This window comes from Quercus lobata, chromosome 2, assembly GCF_001633185.2.
Source record: "Quercus lobata isolate SW786 chromosome 2, ValleyOak3.0 Primary Assembly, whole genome shotgun sequence".
Taxonomy (NCBI): Eukaryota; Viridiplantae; Streptophyta; class Magnoliopsida; order Fagales; family Fagaceae; genus Quercus; species Quercus lobata.
The window spans coordinates 100,919,509-100,937,089 of NC_044905.1; the positions used below are offsets into that span (position 1 = coordinate 100,919,509).

The following is a 17,581-nucleotide window of genomic DNA, read 5'->3' on the forward strand; positions in this document are numbered from 1 at the left end:
CACAAATTTGTCTAACCCAACCCAACTCACCTATATTTAATATATATTAAATGGTTTTGTTACTTACTCTTTTGCCACATAAAAAAAATAATAATAAATAATAATAAAAAGAACACTTGACCTATTTTCTCATTTCATTTTAATTATAGATTATTTGTGGATTTGATGCACTAATCAAATAGTTTGTGTTGATTTCGTGTTATGCTTAGGTTTGATTAGAGCATTAAACCAACATAATAAGATTATAAATCTTGTGTTGATAATCTTATAAATCTACTGTTCTATTACTCAATATTATTATTACTATTTTAAATATTGTCCAACCCACGAGTCTAACCCAATTCACATGGGTTGGGTTTGTGGGTTGGATTATTAAAAAAAACCTCCAACCCAATTCATGCACACCTCTAGTTATGAAATCACTAAAAAGGTGCGAGACATGCTTGCCTATGCTGAGAGTCTAGGACAATAGAAATGGATGCCTTTTGTTAAGGAGTTACTTGTTATCACTTTTAAAAGACGTAGTATTTTGAATTTCTTGTATTATATATAAAAATAGAAGATTTTAGTATTTTACTTTTATTCTACTCATCTCCTATTGTGTCACTCATGTCAGTCACTTTTTTTTTCCTTCTTATTTTTAGATAATATTTAAATTCTCCTCATTTATATCAACCTATCAATAATTTTCTTGGTTTTAATTATTATCCTTTCAATTCAAAATTATAAATTGTTACATATCCGAAGAGGGGAAAGGGAAAAAAAAAACCATTGACCGATGAATTAAATGTGATTGGAATTTGTTTCTAGTGTTTCTTACAAATGGTTTATCCTCTGTATATTTCAAATGATCTAAAGATGAAGCAAATATAAGTAAATCTATTACTTGTATTAAAAAAAAAATACAAGACTTAAACAACGTAAGAAAAATTCAATTTTATTGAGAACCTACAAATACTATGCTGAGAATGTGATATAATTGTCAATGAAGCAGCTCTTATTTATACACAATCCTCTCATCCTAATGTAGTATTACCAAAATGGACCAAATGAACTGAATAAAATAAAAGACCAAATGCATCGTGTAACGTATCATTAGATACACAAAAACCTAATTAAATTTATATAAAAAAAAAAATCATAGATACACATTGTAGGGATAAGGGCCCAAATTATGTATTGAACCTTGGGCCATAGCCGAGAACGTGGGGTGATCTGAGGACAAATAAATAGTAGTGGGTGGGTTAAGCTCAGAGTTCCATGAGTAAGTTACAAATGGGAAGGTAGGTCGAGGAGGAATATCTCATCGGATAAGCCAAGCACAGGTCAAATGTATATCATAATGTTCAAGGTGACCTTCTAGGAAGTTTCAGTGATAGGGACGTTCATCATGAACTTACAAGAGGGATGGGAACTCAAAAATATCTAAGAGAAAGCTACTACCACCGCATTGAATGCTCTGCAACTAACTCCCTAGCCACATTAATGAGGAAGTGATCTCTGAACAGTGTTTTTTCAGTCATACAGCTACTCCCAAAGACTTCAGGAGGGGGTGGATGGGACAAGGATCCACTTGAGCATTCTATTGTCCACGTGTATGGGAAGGATGAGAAGGGAAGATGATATAAATTAGAGGGAGAACCCTAAGAGGAGGGGGGATCGGAAATTTGTAAGAGAAAGCACTGTAACAGCTTGAACCATATTTGTAACTATTTTCAATCAATATATACTAGAATATACTTCCTCGGATTATGCCGAGAACAAATTTACTTAGATAAATCCAGTCCATTTCTATCTGATTATCTTTTAAAATTCATTCTAACTGTTAAGTCATTCATTAGAGCCTAGTTCTCCAATTCACTCTCTACAAATTCATTGTATTAGACTTATTGGGCCTGGATCCAATCATACCTTGGGCCAAAGATCCAAAACGCACTCTTACACACATATTTTAATGTATATTCATTATAAATTCAAATATTCAACTTGATGACTAATTTAATCAACACTTACGTAATAATCTTTAATAAAACTAACTAAATAAATGAAATTAACATATATTTATAATATACACATTCAAATTGATTAACTCAAAAGTAAAAATATAAACCAAAATAATCATTTCTTTTCATTACATTCATCATCTTGTTCAGTCAACTCCATCTAAGTTCATGTTATCATCACATTCATCATCTTGCAAATATATTTCTTCATCATCATCAACAACATGTACTATCTTTTCTTATTCTTTATATTTTAAGAATTTTTTCTTCATATTTCTTCTTAGCATTCTAGCTTTTTATACTTATAACAAAAATAAAAATAACTATATTATATTTAATACCAAATTCTTAGTATAGAATAAAAATTTACAAATACAAATGTGAAGTGTCAAGAGTATAGTCCAAATATTGTAAGAGAGAGTAGGAAAAAACAAAACAAAAAACTAATGAACATGTTGTTTTACTAGGCTCAATTACATAGACTAATAATTGTGTTAAAAACAAGTCTAACAATTTGTTAGACTCAAATAAAAGCACAAATTTATCCAAAAAACACTTATTTTAAACTCAAACTCACATGTCTATGTATAATTCAATACATACAATTTTATGATACACATGTCTATTTATAATTCGTTACATACAATTTTATGATTCACACCTTTGTATCCTAGGATACGTAAGTATTGTATACTTACAATACACCCTTACAATATAGAACCTTTTGTATATATGTATTGTGTATCATACAATCAATACATTTGAACTTAAATAATATAATTGCCTAGCATGTGGGCCCCTACTAGCATATACCAAACAAATTTTATACACTTAAAACAGAGTTTATTTAGCTTGGGAAAGAATGACGGAGAGGAAATGGCGGATTGTAAAAGCCAACTAAAGAAGAATTCCATGAGCTGCTTTGCTGTACAAAATAGAACCATTATATTTCTCCTTTTTTTTTTTCAAATGTATGATTTTATTGTACAATATAAGAAGGCTCATTGCACAAATTATGCATATTGAATTCTCCGCAAGGTTCTCTATATTATTGCTGTTTATGCTGCTTGTAAACTTCTCCTTTTTGTCTTATTGCTGCATATGCATATAAATTGCTTTGCAAAACAAAGTGGCAGCAACAGCAATGGAAGAAAAGTATGTAACACATTAAAATGCTTTGATAGATATTGATAAGCAAGATGGTGATACCGATCGCTCTGAGATTATATTTACATTTATACTAACGGGAGAGATCCCATAAAACCAGAATACCCCGATAACTAGTCTAGTCAAAAGCATGAGTGCGGGCTTCCAAAGCTCCTCCGACAGGCAGAACCCCATAGAGGGTCACCCTGATGAAAACTGTGTAATAATACAATTATAACAATGACATCTGTTGCTTTCCATGTCTCCTATTCCAAGCTATCTTTGACGAAATAAAATCAGGATTTCTTCAGCCAACCGAGTATTACTTACATCGGTATCTGCATCATTCAGACGAACTCTACTTTCCTCTAGGGTTTTTCAAAAGGAACCATTGCTGATGCTGAGACTCCATTTACACCTGATAATCTGTCTAGTAAAAAGAGACAGCCTCTCCAGCCACTAGCAAATGCATGTTCCAAAATCGTGTATATGACCAGACATTAAAACTGCAAACAAACGAGACAGTGAACTACGAAAAATCAATACTAATAAAATCCTGCTTAAAAGTTATGACAATTAGCAAGTTCAGAAAGAAAATCCGAAGTTAGTCATGTCAAGGCAAAGTGATACTCTACTAAGGGCGTGATAACGTTGGCAATTTTCATCCAAGGGTGATTCTCCTCTTCACTGTTTTCCCCTCTTAAGATACTAAGAAGTTGTCTGTCTTGTCATTGAAATCAAAACAATATGAAGCTCCAGGAAGAACCTATCCATAGTAATAAAGAAAATTGCATGGTATATGTAAATGTTCCACAGTAAATACAACTGCATTTAGCATCATCTTTGAATCTATCCCACTTTTTCAGCATACTTAAGTGGGTGCCAAGATCCTTGGCACTGAATAACTTAACTATCTCACTTTCTAACAAATAAGAAGGCTCAATCTAAATTCTAGGCATCACCAAAGACATTCCACCAATGCACTTAGATTTTTAAAATACTGATTTAGATGAGTTTCTATCAATTATCATTGTAAATCTCACCTTCCCTTGACTTCAAATTAGATACTAAAGAGTTCAAAAGACTTGCAATATATTCAAACCTCAAGGTTCCATATGAATTCTATATGTGATGATGAATAAGAAGCATCCATTTCAGCCTACTGAACTAGAATCTTAAAAAATATATATATTTTGATAAATAACTTTCAGGAAGCCACTCTTTATTGGAATTGGGAAAGAACATATTTAAAGAGAGTGAGGCTCACCACTTTCAATAACTTTAGGAACCAGAACTTGGTTTCTGAACCCACACTTGTTTCTGCAAATTCATTGCAAAAAACCTCTAAATAATTAGCAGAAAATAGGTGAAAGCATAAAAAAAGGGTACAAAATTGGAATCCAAACAGTTGGGTCTCACTACCTCATGGGAATTAAAGCCAGTGCCTCTCCTCAAATGCTTCCCCTCACTTACATTTGATGAGCCATCAACATCCTTGACACCATGCGTTGGCCCACGGCGACCAAAATGTTTATGGGATCCTGCATATAATGCAAACACTTAATCTGTGGGAGTGGGATACAAAACACAAGCATCACAAATGCACCCACAGAAACACAGAGAGGAATGTACAATCAGAAGCAATGTTAAAGATCAGAGTTTCCAAACTAAAATCTACCATTATCTAAGGAAGAATGGCTACTACGTCCACTTCCAAGGTTTTTAACTTCCCCAATCCGAGCATTTGCCATTTCAAATTTCATATCTCCATGAGATCCTGCAACATCACAAGCAGGAAATAGTAAAAAAAAAAGAATTCTCTTTGACCTCATAAGCACTTTCATGCTTCTTGCAATGGGACAGTGACTCCAACCTATGTATGAGTTGAAGTGCTTTGAAGTCAAGTTAAAATGATTCCTTATTGTTAGCACCATTCACTTATGACTATAATTTGTAAAAACCAGTACACTACATAACCAATAATTACATGATCCAAATGTTTGTACCTTCTGAAGAATCTAGCAGCAACTGTGAAGTACCGGATGACAAAGACTCTTCACTAGCATGAGTTCCATCTGAACGACGAAGAGGAGCCCATACACCACGATCAGGCTTATCCTTATTTCTTGAACGTTTTTCTTGCTTCTCACTATAAAATCCAGGAAAGTCATTCGCAACAACCTTATTTTCTGGAGTTGAATTTGTGTCCTTCGAAGCCAATTGTGCATGTGGGATCCGAGGAGGCCGCTTGTCCTTCTCTGAATTTGAAGTCTGGATTTGCTGCTCTGACTGGCCCACAAAAGACTGACTTTGACGTGAATCCTTGTTTATAAGTATGCTTCTGATTATCCTTCCACTACCTTCACGTTGCTGGTTATGCTTGAGTGGACCAGAACCAATTATATTTCTAACAGGAGATGATACACCCTGCTGCTGTAATATGCTGCCAGACACCTGCACAAGGAGTAGCATACAGCAATTTAACAGTGTAGTGCTTCAACTGAAAGTCACATTGCTTCATAAAAAATACAATAAATGCAAGGAGACAAATCTTCTTAGAAATTGCAAGGATGCAAAGACAGCAATAATCATACAAAAAAGAGCATAAAAAATATATGTGGTCTGGTAGACTGCCTATGCCAACTGTTGAAGACAAAGACCCACATACATACAGTGAAAATACTTCCTCTAAAGAAAAAATCCCTACACCCCCAATTATTCAACGAGACTCTAAATGTAACCTTTGAACTCAATCCACACTACAAAACATATGAGTACAAAATTTTGTGTTTTGTACCTTCCCTGAAAAAGAAGAAGTTGCTTGACATGATGATGATAGATAATAAACAGAACTTAGGAATTGAAAGGAGTTCAAGTTCAAATAAAATCAGGATACAACATTACTTTGAGGCCACTTCCTATAATGGTGGTCAAGGGAGGCAAACTCAATTGAGAGAATCTTTTGGTCAAGAGTGGGTCCTCTAGTCAGAAAAAATTTTGGAAATCCATTGCATCCTAAGGTGCCATCATAGTCATACAATCATTAAAGTCGCTTACAATTCCTTCCCTATACCTTTGCTGCCTACTTGAGTGAATTGAGAAAAACGGCAGTAGCAGAGCAGTTGTGTAGGTGTTGGGAGCAGCAACAACTATGGTGATAGTGGCTTCTCTAAAAAAATTGTGATAGTGATAATAGTTTTTTTAATTGGTAAGTTACATGCACCCAATGGGTCTTGAACCCATGACCTCACCTACCACCTGTCACATTTAAGGGGTCAAAGTGCCACTTGAGCTACAATGCATTGGTAATTATGGTGATACTGATAATAGCAACAGTAGGAATATAACACTGCAGTTTTTTTTGGGTAGTCAAAGTAAAAATTGTTTGTTTGTGACCAAATCTAGCATGTTTTGTTGGAGGCATTGGTGCTTGCTCAAGGAATTGTTTTCTCTTAAGCTTAGGACACCCCTGTTACCAACAAGATATAACTCAACTTGTATTCCTCCTCTCATAATAATGGGATGGAGGATGAGTTCAAGAGTTCAAGACCCTAGTGGGTGTGTGTGTAACTTACCAACAAAAAATAAAAAAATTAGGACACCCCTGTTATTCAAAAAGAAAAAATTATCACAGGATGGTGGAGAATATAGTCTTAGTGATCCCAATAAAATATGTGAAGAGGATAGTAGGAACAGGAATAAAGATACAATGATGAAGCCAGTGCATTGACATAGGTGGAAGATGTTAGCGGCAAAGATGGTGACCAAATTTGTACAGTGTTGTGATAATTGTCGAGATGGTAGCGCAACTACTTTATCAACAAAATAAGGTGGTGACATGGACAATGAGGTGTAGCTAGTTAATTTGAATTTCCTTCTTTGTTGAGAGGGGTTGACTTTGGTGGTTTTGGTTTTTCAAGAATAACACTAGCGGTAGCAATAGTAGTATTTTTCTAACTTTTCACTTTGTTATTCCATATTTATATTCAAAAATATCCTTTCCGTTGTAATAAGTTATAAAAACAACAATCTTCATGAGAAATCACCTATCAGGGACAAAGTGAAAAATAAATTAGAAAATTCTCAATGCTACAAACCATATATAACCATGAAAATTCTCAATGCTACAAACCATACATAACCATTCATCAAAATGGCTTAATTATTATTATTGTAAAAAATATAATAATAATAATATATAAATATAAATAATATTTTTTAAAAACTATTGTAATAAGTTATAATATGTATGTACGGGGCTGTGTTCTTCTTTAATATATATTTTCTGTTACTTATCAAAAAAAGAATTTATAATACTAACAACAATCTAAATGAGAAATCACATATCCAATACAAACTGGAAAATGAATTAGAAAATTCTCAACCCTGCAAGCCATACACTACCATTCATCAAGATTTCTAGTGCAAACATAGTGCCATTTCATAATGCTTAACAAGCTTGTTCTCAGGTTAAAAGATTGTTATAAAAGATTTCCAAGCATGTCAGAAATAATTCCAATAACAATAAATCTAATCCCAAAAGTTATTCCGTGGATTTCTGACTCTCCCGCTACTTCATACATGCTTCAAGCAATGCACATCTAGAAATTGTACCATTCAGAAAATCCAAAACCACATTTTGTCAGCCAGCAATCAATGTTAATCAGGCAGCACTCTTATCATTTTAATTTAGACAGATATGACTTAGCAGAGTAGGAGCAATCTGTCATAGTGTTCTTCTAGTAATACAAGAAGAAACCTTAACATCCAAATTTATGCCACGAGTTAACTGAAAAGGGCACTCAATAAAATCTAGCAAGTTAAATGGATGGTCACTTATAACAGACAGAAGGCCAATGAAAGAGTGCAGCTCAAACTGCATACTGCAATGAGCAAGAAAGGCTTCTGCAGATGGAACAGCTCATATGTGTTCAAGTAATCCTTTAAGATGTCTCCCACATTAGAAAAGAACACAACATATAATACCCCAACCCACCCCCCCCAAAAAAAAAAAAAAAACTTCAAAAAATGATTAAAAGAAAATCAAGAACTTGTGCAACCATAGGCAATCTGTCCAAATTGAGCAAGCGGTCCAGCCTAAGCAGGAATATTGTAGGTGCCTAAATCAGTATATAGACCACTAGTGAGAGCAGCCCACACCAAAACAGTGCTTTACACAGACATCTCCATGCACAGTGATAGCGTACAATAGATATGTAGTCTGAAATGTGCCCAAGGAATACATGTGATTGGTAAGAACCAAAAGTACTTACAGAAGAAATCTCCCTCTCTTTTCCTTTCAGGAGCAGGACTTTCTTTTTCCCAGATTCATTAGTTCCGGATACTCCTGAAAGAAAATATAAGAGGTAATATAACTCCTAGAAGAATGGGGATAATATTATCTTACCCATAGAAAAGAAAAGAGATTCCAAAAACAGATTTTTTTTTTTTGGCACCCAAGTGGATAAAATAAATCCTAGAATAATAGAGATAATAGTATCTTACCCAAAGAAAATAATGAATTGATCCGAAGATAAACTATGAAAAAGAAACCAAATTTATTTATTGCAAAGCATGCTCTCAAGTACCATAGAAAGCCTACATACGCGACAATGAGTACGTAATAGATATCTTATTGAAATAAGAATGTCAAGAACATGCTCGTGTGTGTGTGTGTGTTTTTGTGCTTGAATTCAACTTAGTTGGGTTGGCTGCATAGATCCTTTTTCATTATGAAACCTCTCCACTTTGGCAATTAAAGGACCCACATCATGAAGGTGCGTTGATAAAATGAAGTGTTAAAAAAAAAAGAGTAAGAATTCCAACCATATTAACAACGCCAAAGACATTGAATTAAGGTATACACACCTCAAAGAGGTAGAGCTGTAAAACTTTGAAATGGGTCACCTAATAAGAATCTAGTAATATAATTATAAGCTAAAGAGGCAAATACAATAATAAGAAAGAACTAGATCAAGCAAATGAAGCCATCTATAACAAGTTCAACTAGTTACACAAAAAAACATGGAGTGCTTAAAAAAGCATCAGAAAAGTATGCCTAAGGCGGGCTTCATTAAATGAGCTTCTATTCAGCCAAGGGAAGTGATTAGACCTGCTTTGAGATTTGAACTTTAAGCATTTAACAACACTAGGTGAGGAAATAAAATGGATAACATCCAGATTTTTAGATGCTACAGCTCAGCAGATTAATTAGTCCATGTCCATACTGAATTACCAATGTCCTGAACTATGAGTTAACATGTTTGTGTCTAGGAATTCATTATGACAAATAGAAGGGCGAATGTCAAATCATCACTGAACACTGAATTATCCAGTTTCCCAGCCATACCATTTTCCTCTTCCAATAATTCATTCCCAGCTGCAGGAACCAATGTAACAGACTTGTCAGAAAGCTGCTGATCATCTCGCTTTGGAACCAGAATGTAGGTTGACTTGTCTTTGACACTCATATTCTTTGCAGCATCCCTTAAAACATACTGTCCATCAGACAGGAAACAGTATTAAAATAAGAAAACCAAAACTTCCAAAATCTTTCTTGAAATCAAGTATGGATATCTAGAGGGTCAAACACAAATAAAGATTGAAAATAAATACAACAGTATAAATCTCATACCATGATTCCTACAAGTTCAAGACGATGTACTCCAAAAACCACAAATAACAAACCAAGTTGAAGGAATATCAACCTATTAAATTCTACATTGGCACCACATTTTTCCATTCACAAATACTTTAATCACTTATACAATCAACCAACATCTTTTCACATCAGTGTACTCCACTAATGATTGATCCTAGCTAATACAGATACCAATCAATAAAATCTTTAACATGTTATTCAAATTTAGATCTACAAACCAATCACGAAAACACTGTATCCTTCTAATATTTCAACTGGCCTATACCCAGAGATCGGATGTGTAATATATGTAGATGACCAAAACTATCATGGGCATTTTCTTTTAAAGACTTTGTACCAGAATCAGCAGCCAAGCACAGGAAAGTATGGGCAAACCCACAGTGGTAAGTTAAACATTTGTTCTTATTATGTGGCATTGACAGGATCTATTGGTACAATGTTTTCCTTTGAAGTGTATTTATTGTGCCCAAGTTCCTCAGAAAGTTGCTTCTTTTTTTTCCTTTTTCATTGGGAAGCTGCTTTGTGCAAGGATCTTGATGGTTCAAAAATCATAAGCAGAAAAGTAGGGGAAAAAAGAATTGCGGATATGGTGAGACCTTTTGTTTTTCTTTTCTTATAAGTAAGAAATTTTATGTAATAAAAGGAACCACCTCATGTACAAAGATGTACACAAAGAAATACAATAGACAATAGTATGAGCTAACATCATATTGCCCATCACTAGTCATTCTCCACTTCATTCTTTGAAACCCTGCTTGGTAAATTTGAGTACAAAATATCAAAAAGTCAACCAATTCCATCTCCCAATCATTAACATCTCTCTAATAAACCTCATAGTCCTGGGGTGTCATCCTGCCAATTGGAGTTACCAAACAAGACCTAACCATAGCATCCTTATCAACTACAATGGTGTACAATTTAGGTTACAAGTTTTTCAGAGGCTAATGGCCAGGCATCACGCAAAATCTGCACCCTATTACCATCCCCTAGGGCCCCTACCACATACTTAACATGCCTCGTGAATCCATCCCAACCCGCCTTAATACTGCTCCAAAGGCTGCACCCATGAGTGCTTCTTACCTTGTGTACCATCTTACCCAATCCTACCCATATTTAAAAGCTAAAAGTCTACAACCTGTCCCCAAAAAATGTGGCTTTCAAAGCCATAAGTGAAGTCAAGAGCTCAGGTGATTGTTTGTTATAAAGGGAGAATTGACTGTCACAAAAGCATTAGGATTTGAAAGCCAGTCTATGAGGACTATTTGACAAGAAAGAAACTGCTACTTTTGACTATCAAGCAATTGGGTGACTGATTCAGACATATAACATGGTGTAGGTCTGAGCTGATTATTAAATTCATGTAAGGTCCGTTTGGATGGAGAGGGGAAGGAGGGGGAGTAGAGTAGAGCTGGTTAAAAATAGACTAATTTTGGGCCAAATCTACTCTACTTTACTCTACTCCCCCTCCTTCCCCCTCAATCCAAACGGACTAGTAATGATAGCTAAGTGAAATGGAGTGCAGTTCCACTATGTATAATGTGGACACAGTGGACTGAGAGATATAATTGTACTATTAATGGCATCAAGCCTGCTTAACATGAACTCACTCAAATTGACGGTTCTAAGATCATTGTACAATCAGCTGCATGCTTTAGGCATCATAAATTCCATTAAAAGAGATTTCTTTCCTTTCTTTTTTTTTTGGGGGGGGGGGGGGGGTTGGGTTTAGATGAGGGGTAGTTGTCATGTACAAAATTATAATACTGTGACTTTGATATAGAAAATACATCATTAACAGCATAAACTACTTAATTATTTCATCTAAAATATTTAAAGAAAGATGACTACCATCCTGGTGGAAATCCGTCTCCTCTCAGAACCTCGTTTCGATGAGGCTGAACTAGGGCTTCCAGATGATGATCCAGAAGCTCTTCTGCTCAATTTCCCATTAGACAATGATCTCTGTCATCACATATGGAAGAAGATTCAGGACACTGTTACAAAGGGCTCTTTTTTTTATACATAATAAAAAATTTAATGAGAAAACATAGGGTTTTACCCTTGTACATGGGATGTATACAAGAATAAAACTGGGAAAAAAGAAAATAAAAAATTAACTTAAAACGGACAAAAGTGAAATTTGCTACTTATTCAATAATGAACAGGAGAAACATTTCATTCAATGAAAACTACCATGCAATCAAGATAAAAGATGAAGCAACAAGGCAACCTGCAAACTATACACGACACAAGACAAAATCAAACAGATGCAACAACAAAATTGAACGAAAAAAAAGGAATCAGCACCAAGTTATTAAAGGAGAAACTCCAACAATAATTTTATCACTCAAGCAAACTATCTCCATTGGAGTATAATAGCATGCTTATATAAGTTACTAGAACTAAACCCTAATCCCAGATAACTTAGGCAAATAATTAAAAATACAACGAACTTCTAAAATTAAACAAAACTACATTAAGATTTTTAAAAAAAATTGTCTTCTTGATCCTTGCATCAATATAGGCATGCACACACAAAATGTCATGTGCAGCACGACAGAAACACTGAGTATCCTCAACTAGATTTCAAACAAGCATACCGGACAAGCAAGCATGTCAGCAATTCAAGTATTATTAGCCAGAAATTGAATATATTACAAAAAGATAATACAAATCAGTTATATGAAATTGCATGCAAAATAAAAATTGTTAACAAATTTTCTTCTACAGCTTATTGCTTAATTCTGACAAACTTATTAATGCATTAGAAACATACCCGAGAACCACCCTTAGCAGCTCTTTTCTGACGTATAAATTCCATTAATGGTGTAACAATGGGAGCATCCTTTGCAGATCCTGCAAAAGCATTATGGGAGATAATCACTTGAAAAAACATTTTTCCTTGAAAACTCCCAACATTAACTATTTTTCCCATTCTAATTGCATATTATTTTTCCCTTTTTCACAACATTATTTCAGCATGCAGCGTGTGTCTACCATATGAAATCTTTCTGACTTACCAGCTCGTTCTGCGTCTCTTCTCTCCAATTGTATCTCTGCACTGGGAAGATTTTCGACAGGCTTCGCAAGAAATTCAAGAAATTCCAGATACTCGGGATCTAGATGTTCATCAAGAGAATACTTGTATTTACGAAAAAGAAAAAGAAAATGATCGCATATATAAGTCACAGGTTAATGATTGCATATATAAGCCCACATGCAATAATTATAATTGTTGAACATTTAGTTAAAAAATAAAAACAAGTAGTACCTTTCAATATGCTTCCTTCACGACCATCTTTTTTAACCCACTGCTTTGGAACGCGTTGAGATGGAGCATACTCAACAATAGTTTTAAACTGAGTGCCTGAAGAAATCAAGAAACATTTTAGTTAAAACCTCAAGTCAATGTCATGTACTGCAATGTCACTTAGTTAAAGAAGGATGAAACAAAAAGGAAAGAGAAGCCCCAATCAAACTTTTCAAGGAAAAATCCAGCAGCTCTAAATTTTCTGAGCTGCTACCAACTGAAGAGAATTCATTACCCTATCTGAATTAAAACCGTGGTATGAATAAAAAGATAGTCACAAAATTTCTGGCAACAAGATTGATTTGAATAATCAAATCTCTTCAAAAGATAGGCGCAAAGATTACCCTTCTCATTAACAAACAAATGCCCATCGAAGAACTCAGCGAACTCAATAACATCCTCAGGTTTCTTGAAGTCAATGTAGGCTCTAGAATAGGATTGATGCTTCAGGCTGCAAAACCATTTCAAGAAACAATAAACATATGACAATTCCCTTAGCAGTTGACTTGCTCAAGTCCTAAATAAAAAAAGTGCACCCTGTATTTCTATACTCAATTCAATTACAAAATTAAGCCCAAATAATTCAGAAGAAAAGTGCATCCCTGTAAGAATAAATATCTTTCCTGTGAAAGATTCAGGAAGCACATTTAATAGTCCCCTAGAAAGAAGCAACATTGTGGTATATAGGAAAATACTCTTTTGAAACACCCATATACTAATACTATATAACCAAATTGCAAAAATGATTTGGAATATTGGCTAAAATAAAAATAATATGATAAGTAGTACAAGGAGAAAAGCCAAAAACATGAAACAAAATCTGAGTTTCCAGACAGCACTGGCATCTATGCAATTTTATAATTGGACAAGTGCAATACAAAGAGTGATACACGTTCCTTCATTAACACCAATACAGTCTATGTGCTTTTTATAATAAAAAGTAACATACTGTAACCTAAGCCATGTCTACATGCAGTAGCATGCTGCACTACCAGTTGCATTGCTATAAGTAACATTAATCAAAGGTGTGCTACTATGAGAACGACATATAATTAGATCATAATTTATTATTCAAAACACATTGAACAAATAGATAAGAATCCACTTTGGTGGTTCCATAGGACAAATTTAAAGAAATCATCTGTGTTGGCCAAGGGTTTGGAAAAATTAGCAGTAGCAGGATAAGGGCTTAGAATTGTATAAGTATGTGATGATGGTTTATACCGTTTATGGTTCAAAGGGGTGAGAAAGGGGCTGAAACAAAAAGAAGATCAAGCAATGCCACTGAGCTAGCAAGCTCTTGACAGGTATTTACTTATATTTAAATAAGTAAATAAAAAGGTTCTTAGCTGGTACTTTAAGGTTTCAATCTAGGAATACAAGCCTACATATCTAACCAACATACTGGCCATGATATAGATGTGGCACCAATTCTCCCCCTTTTTGAAAAACTCAAATGATAAGATAGAAACCAAATGTCTTCTTTCCTATGGGAACTGATAGATCTCTAGCTGGCATAAGCTTCATTTCCCTTACCCTTTCCCAACATGAATGAAAATGTATTTTGATAAGTATCATGTTGATTTTTTTTCCCCTTATCAAATAACCATAAATATCCAAAAGAATGTAATGGGATTTGAGAGGAAGGAGTCATACTGCACATTTTCAATAAAACCACCAATAGAATATGAAATCAAACATCTTTCATGAACCCTCAAATTAGCATTAGTCCACCAAGCCACCTTATATGGATTAGAAAGTGTTTTTGGTCTTCAAGCCAAATCTGGTATAAGGAAATTCCACGTTCCATACTAGTCAAAATACCAGGCATCACTTACCAATTTCAACAATATTGAGAAAAATGCAGGGTTGTACAGGCCAATAGTTGGTGAAACAAGTGATAGTTGGTTTTTTTTTTTTTTTTATTAATTATGAAATTCAGATTCTCTAATATTTGGTTTTGAAAGAAGATTGTATGAACCTATTATATTTGCATAATGAGAAGCTACATTTTATTTTGATCAGTTTTGATCCCAACAGAAAGGGGAAGTTATTATACAAATTATTTTTACATAAATAGGAGTAATTGTTTTGTATTAACAAACATAAAAATTACACACAAACACACACACACACACACGTATCTTAAATGATATGCAAGATACACCAGCAATGCAAATATTAAGTTCCAATGAACAAATCAGAAGTCACCGAAGCAGGTTCTAAAATTTTGCTTCAAGTATTAACTTCCTTGCCACATCTTCAAACACACTAAATTAATGCAACAGCTACCAGGTCATGTAAGTATAACACATGAAAATAGTCTTCCATTTATTTACACTTAGCCAGTTCACCTCTTTCATTCAATGCCACCCACATTAACAGCTAATTTTCCTCATTTCTACTAAAGCTTAAAAAGGAATCTATGGATCAACCCCACCTGCAATATATTTTCTACAAGCCAGTGACTTAAACCTCTCAACTATAACTTACACACACATGCTATACATTAAGCCTCCTCAGTTCCAAAACCCATTAACTATGAATAATGGGAAGCTCATTCAATGCCAAAAGTTACAAGATCCAGATACAAACAAAGAATAACGCTACATAACCTTAAGAAAAATTCACACAAGCACAACCAACAAAATATTCAAGCAACTAAACCCTACCATGCTTACATAAATTACCAATTAGACAGATAACCAACCATGCATTTATCCACTGGGGTTCGAGGGATACGCCAGTGGCTCCAGCACCTTTTGTGGTGACTGGGCACTTTAGTTCAAACCCCACCCGTCCCACTCCCCCTGTTTTCTTAACAAAAAAAAAAAAAAATTACCATGCATGTAACGCCAAGCTTAACCCACTTGTTTCAAAGCCATTAGCCTAAGAAAATCAGCTGGGGACCACACCTAATGAAGCAAAGGTCACTCATTCAAATCCCCCTCCCCCTTTCCTTTGGGCCAAAACTCTCTCTCACACACACACACACATTTATATTACCATTTTCAGTATGAAATCCAAAATTTGAAGTGTATAAAACCAAACCCATTAATTAATAAAAACACTGTGAAAACATAAGATTGCATGCACACATTCTTACATACACACACATTTATATTACCAATTGAGCATGAATGCAAAACTGTAAGTACACCAAAGCAAACCCATTGACAAAAACACACCACTAAAAAAAAATTATTACCACCAAAGCAAAAAATAAAAACCCCAAACCTTGCTTTGCCAGGTCGGAAAGTGAGCCAGTGGTAGCGACCGGCGAAGGCGGAGTCGATTTGGTCGGTGAGAGCGGCCTGAGAAATCGCCGGCGGCAAGTGACGGAGCACCACCTTGGTCCGATCCAGCGAGTCCTTCATTTCACAGTTCACAAACCCCCCCCCAAGAAACACAAAAACCCTAGAAAAATTTTGAAAAAAAAAAAATTTTTGAAAATTTACGAAGTGTTTGGTTCGAATTGGTTGGGGAAACGGAAAAAAATCCTCGCTTGGATTACATCTTATCCGCTAAGAAGAAAAAAATGGAGGTCGAGTTCTGTGCCCTAATTTTGAATTTCACTCCAAATCGTCATGAGCGAGAAAAACACAGAGAGAGAGAGAGAGAGAGTAGTGAAAAATGGAACAAAGGGGCTTTTATGAAATATATATAAGGTTCGCGTAAGAGAAAAGAAAGTGTATGAATGAGTCTCTTATCTGTGTGTATTTTTATGTGTTTAGACGCGTGGAAAAAATATACTAATACGTGGGAGACAGTTGTGTTGTATTGTCCTGTTGCTCCTTTGAACAAAAAGAACATTGGATTTTACTGATTTAGCCAGGGTACTAAAAAATAAAAACTTTAGAATGAATATTCTTTTATGTGTCCTAATTGTATGTATGTATTAGAGGTGTCCACCCAGACCCAACCGAAACCGACCCACCAGCAACCAACTTGTGAGCTTTGGCAATCAGCGGCGGGTTACAAATCCTAGAAACTGAGTCTGGCAGGTCGGTTGGCAGGTTCTCTCCTCTAAAACCCGCCTCAACCGTCCGAACTGGAGACTTACAAAAATCCAGCAATTAAACATTTTTCTGGTGAGTTTTTGGTCAAATTATTTTAGATCCAACAAGAATTTTGCCAAATTTGGGGAGATCTCAATCAGATCTAGTGGAAATCTCACCATTTTAGCCTAAAACCAAAAAAAAAACACAAAAAACACAAAAAACACAAAAAACACAAAAAAAAAAAAAAAAAACAATTTTGACAGATTTTTCCACTGTGGACTAACCCGATCGGAACTGACCGCTTTCCAATGCCGACTCTCTCACCAGTTGGCGACGGGTTTGAACTTCATCCACCCAATTCTATCAAGTCAATTGCAAGATAGGCACAAACCCGACCTAGACCAACCTATGGATACCCCTAGTATGTATGATTTCATTGGTTTGTAAAGTCTTTTGTCGT

General features: G+C 34.9%; 1 protein-coding gene across 11 annotated transcripts; it reads right to left on the minus strand.

The window, feature by feature from the left end:
* Positions 1-3,028: 3,028 nt before the first annotated feature.
* LOC115977574 (regulator of nonsense transcripts UPF3-like) lies at positions 3,029-16,794 on the minus strand. 11 transcript variants are annotated; one of them, XR_004088577.1, is made up of 14 exons: positions 16,358-16,794; positions 13,465-13,571; positions 13,082-13,177; positions 12,831-12,929; positions 12,587-12,666; positions 11,659-11,772; positions 9,499-9,646; positions 8,423-8,496; positions 5,156-5,603; positions 4,828-4,926; positions 4,572-4,690; positions 4,417-4,493; positions 3,785-3,915; positions 3,029-3,678 (listed from the first exon to the last, which is right to left on the minus strand). XR_004088577.1 is itself a non-coding variant. In XM_031099498.1 (13 exons), the coding sequence occupies exons 1-12, from the start codon at positions 16,495-16,497 to the stop codon at positions 4,431-4,433; spliced, it is 1,587 nt and encodes a 528-aa protein (XP_030955358.1). In that variant the 5' UTR covers positions 16,498-16,794; the 3' UTR covers positions 3,029-3,655; positions 4,417-4,430. The 11 variants fall into 11 exon arrangements, 8 of the variants coding, with proteins under 8 accessions (XP_030955358.1, XP_030955362.1, XP_030955363.1 ...); XR_004088576.1 differs by having other exon boundaries at positions 3,029-3,655; positions 3,780-3,915; XR_004088575.1 differs by having other exon boundaries at positions 3,780-3,915.
* Between the last annotated feature and the right edge of the window lie 787 nt (positions 16,795-17,581).

Excerpts from the sequence above, each read along its gene's own strand:
- LOC115977574 (XM_031099498.1), bottom strand. The coding sequence starts at position 16,497 with ATGAAGGACTCGCTGGATCGGACCAAGGTGGTGCTCCGTCACTTGCCG. Across the intron at positions 12,667-12,830 it reads AAGAGACGCAGAACGAGCTG|GATCTGCAAAGGATGCTCCC; the intron begins GTAAGTCAGAAA and ends ATGCTTTTGCAG. Across the intron at positions 4,494-4,571 it reads CTGGCTTTAATTCCCATGAG|AGGTTTTTTGCAATGAATTT; the intron begins GTAGTGAGACCC and ends CTAATTATTTAG.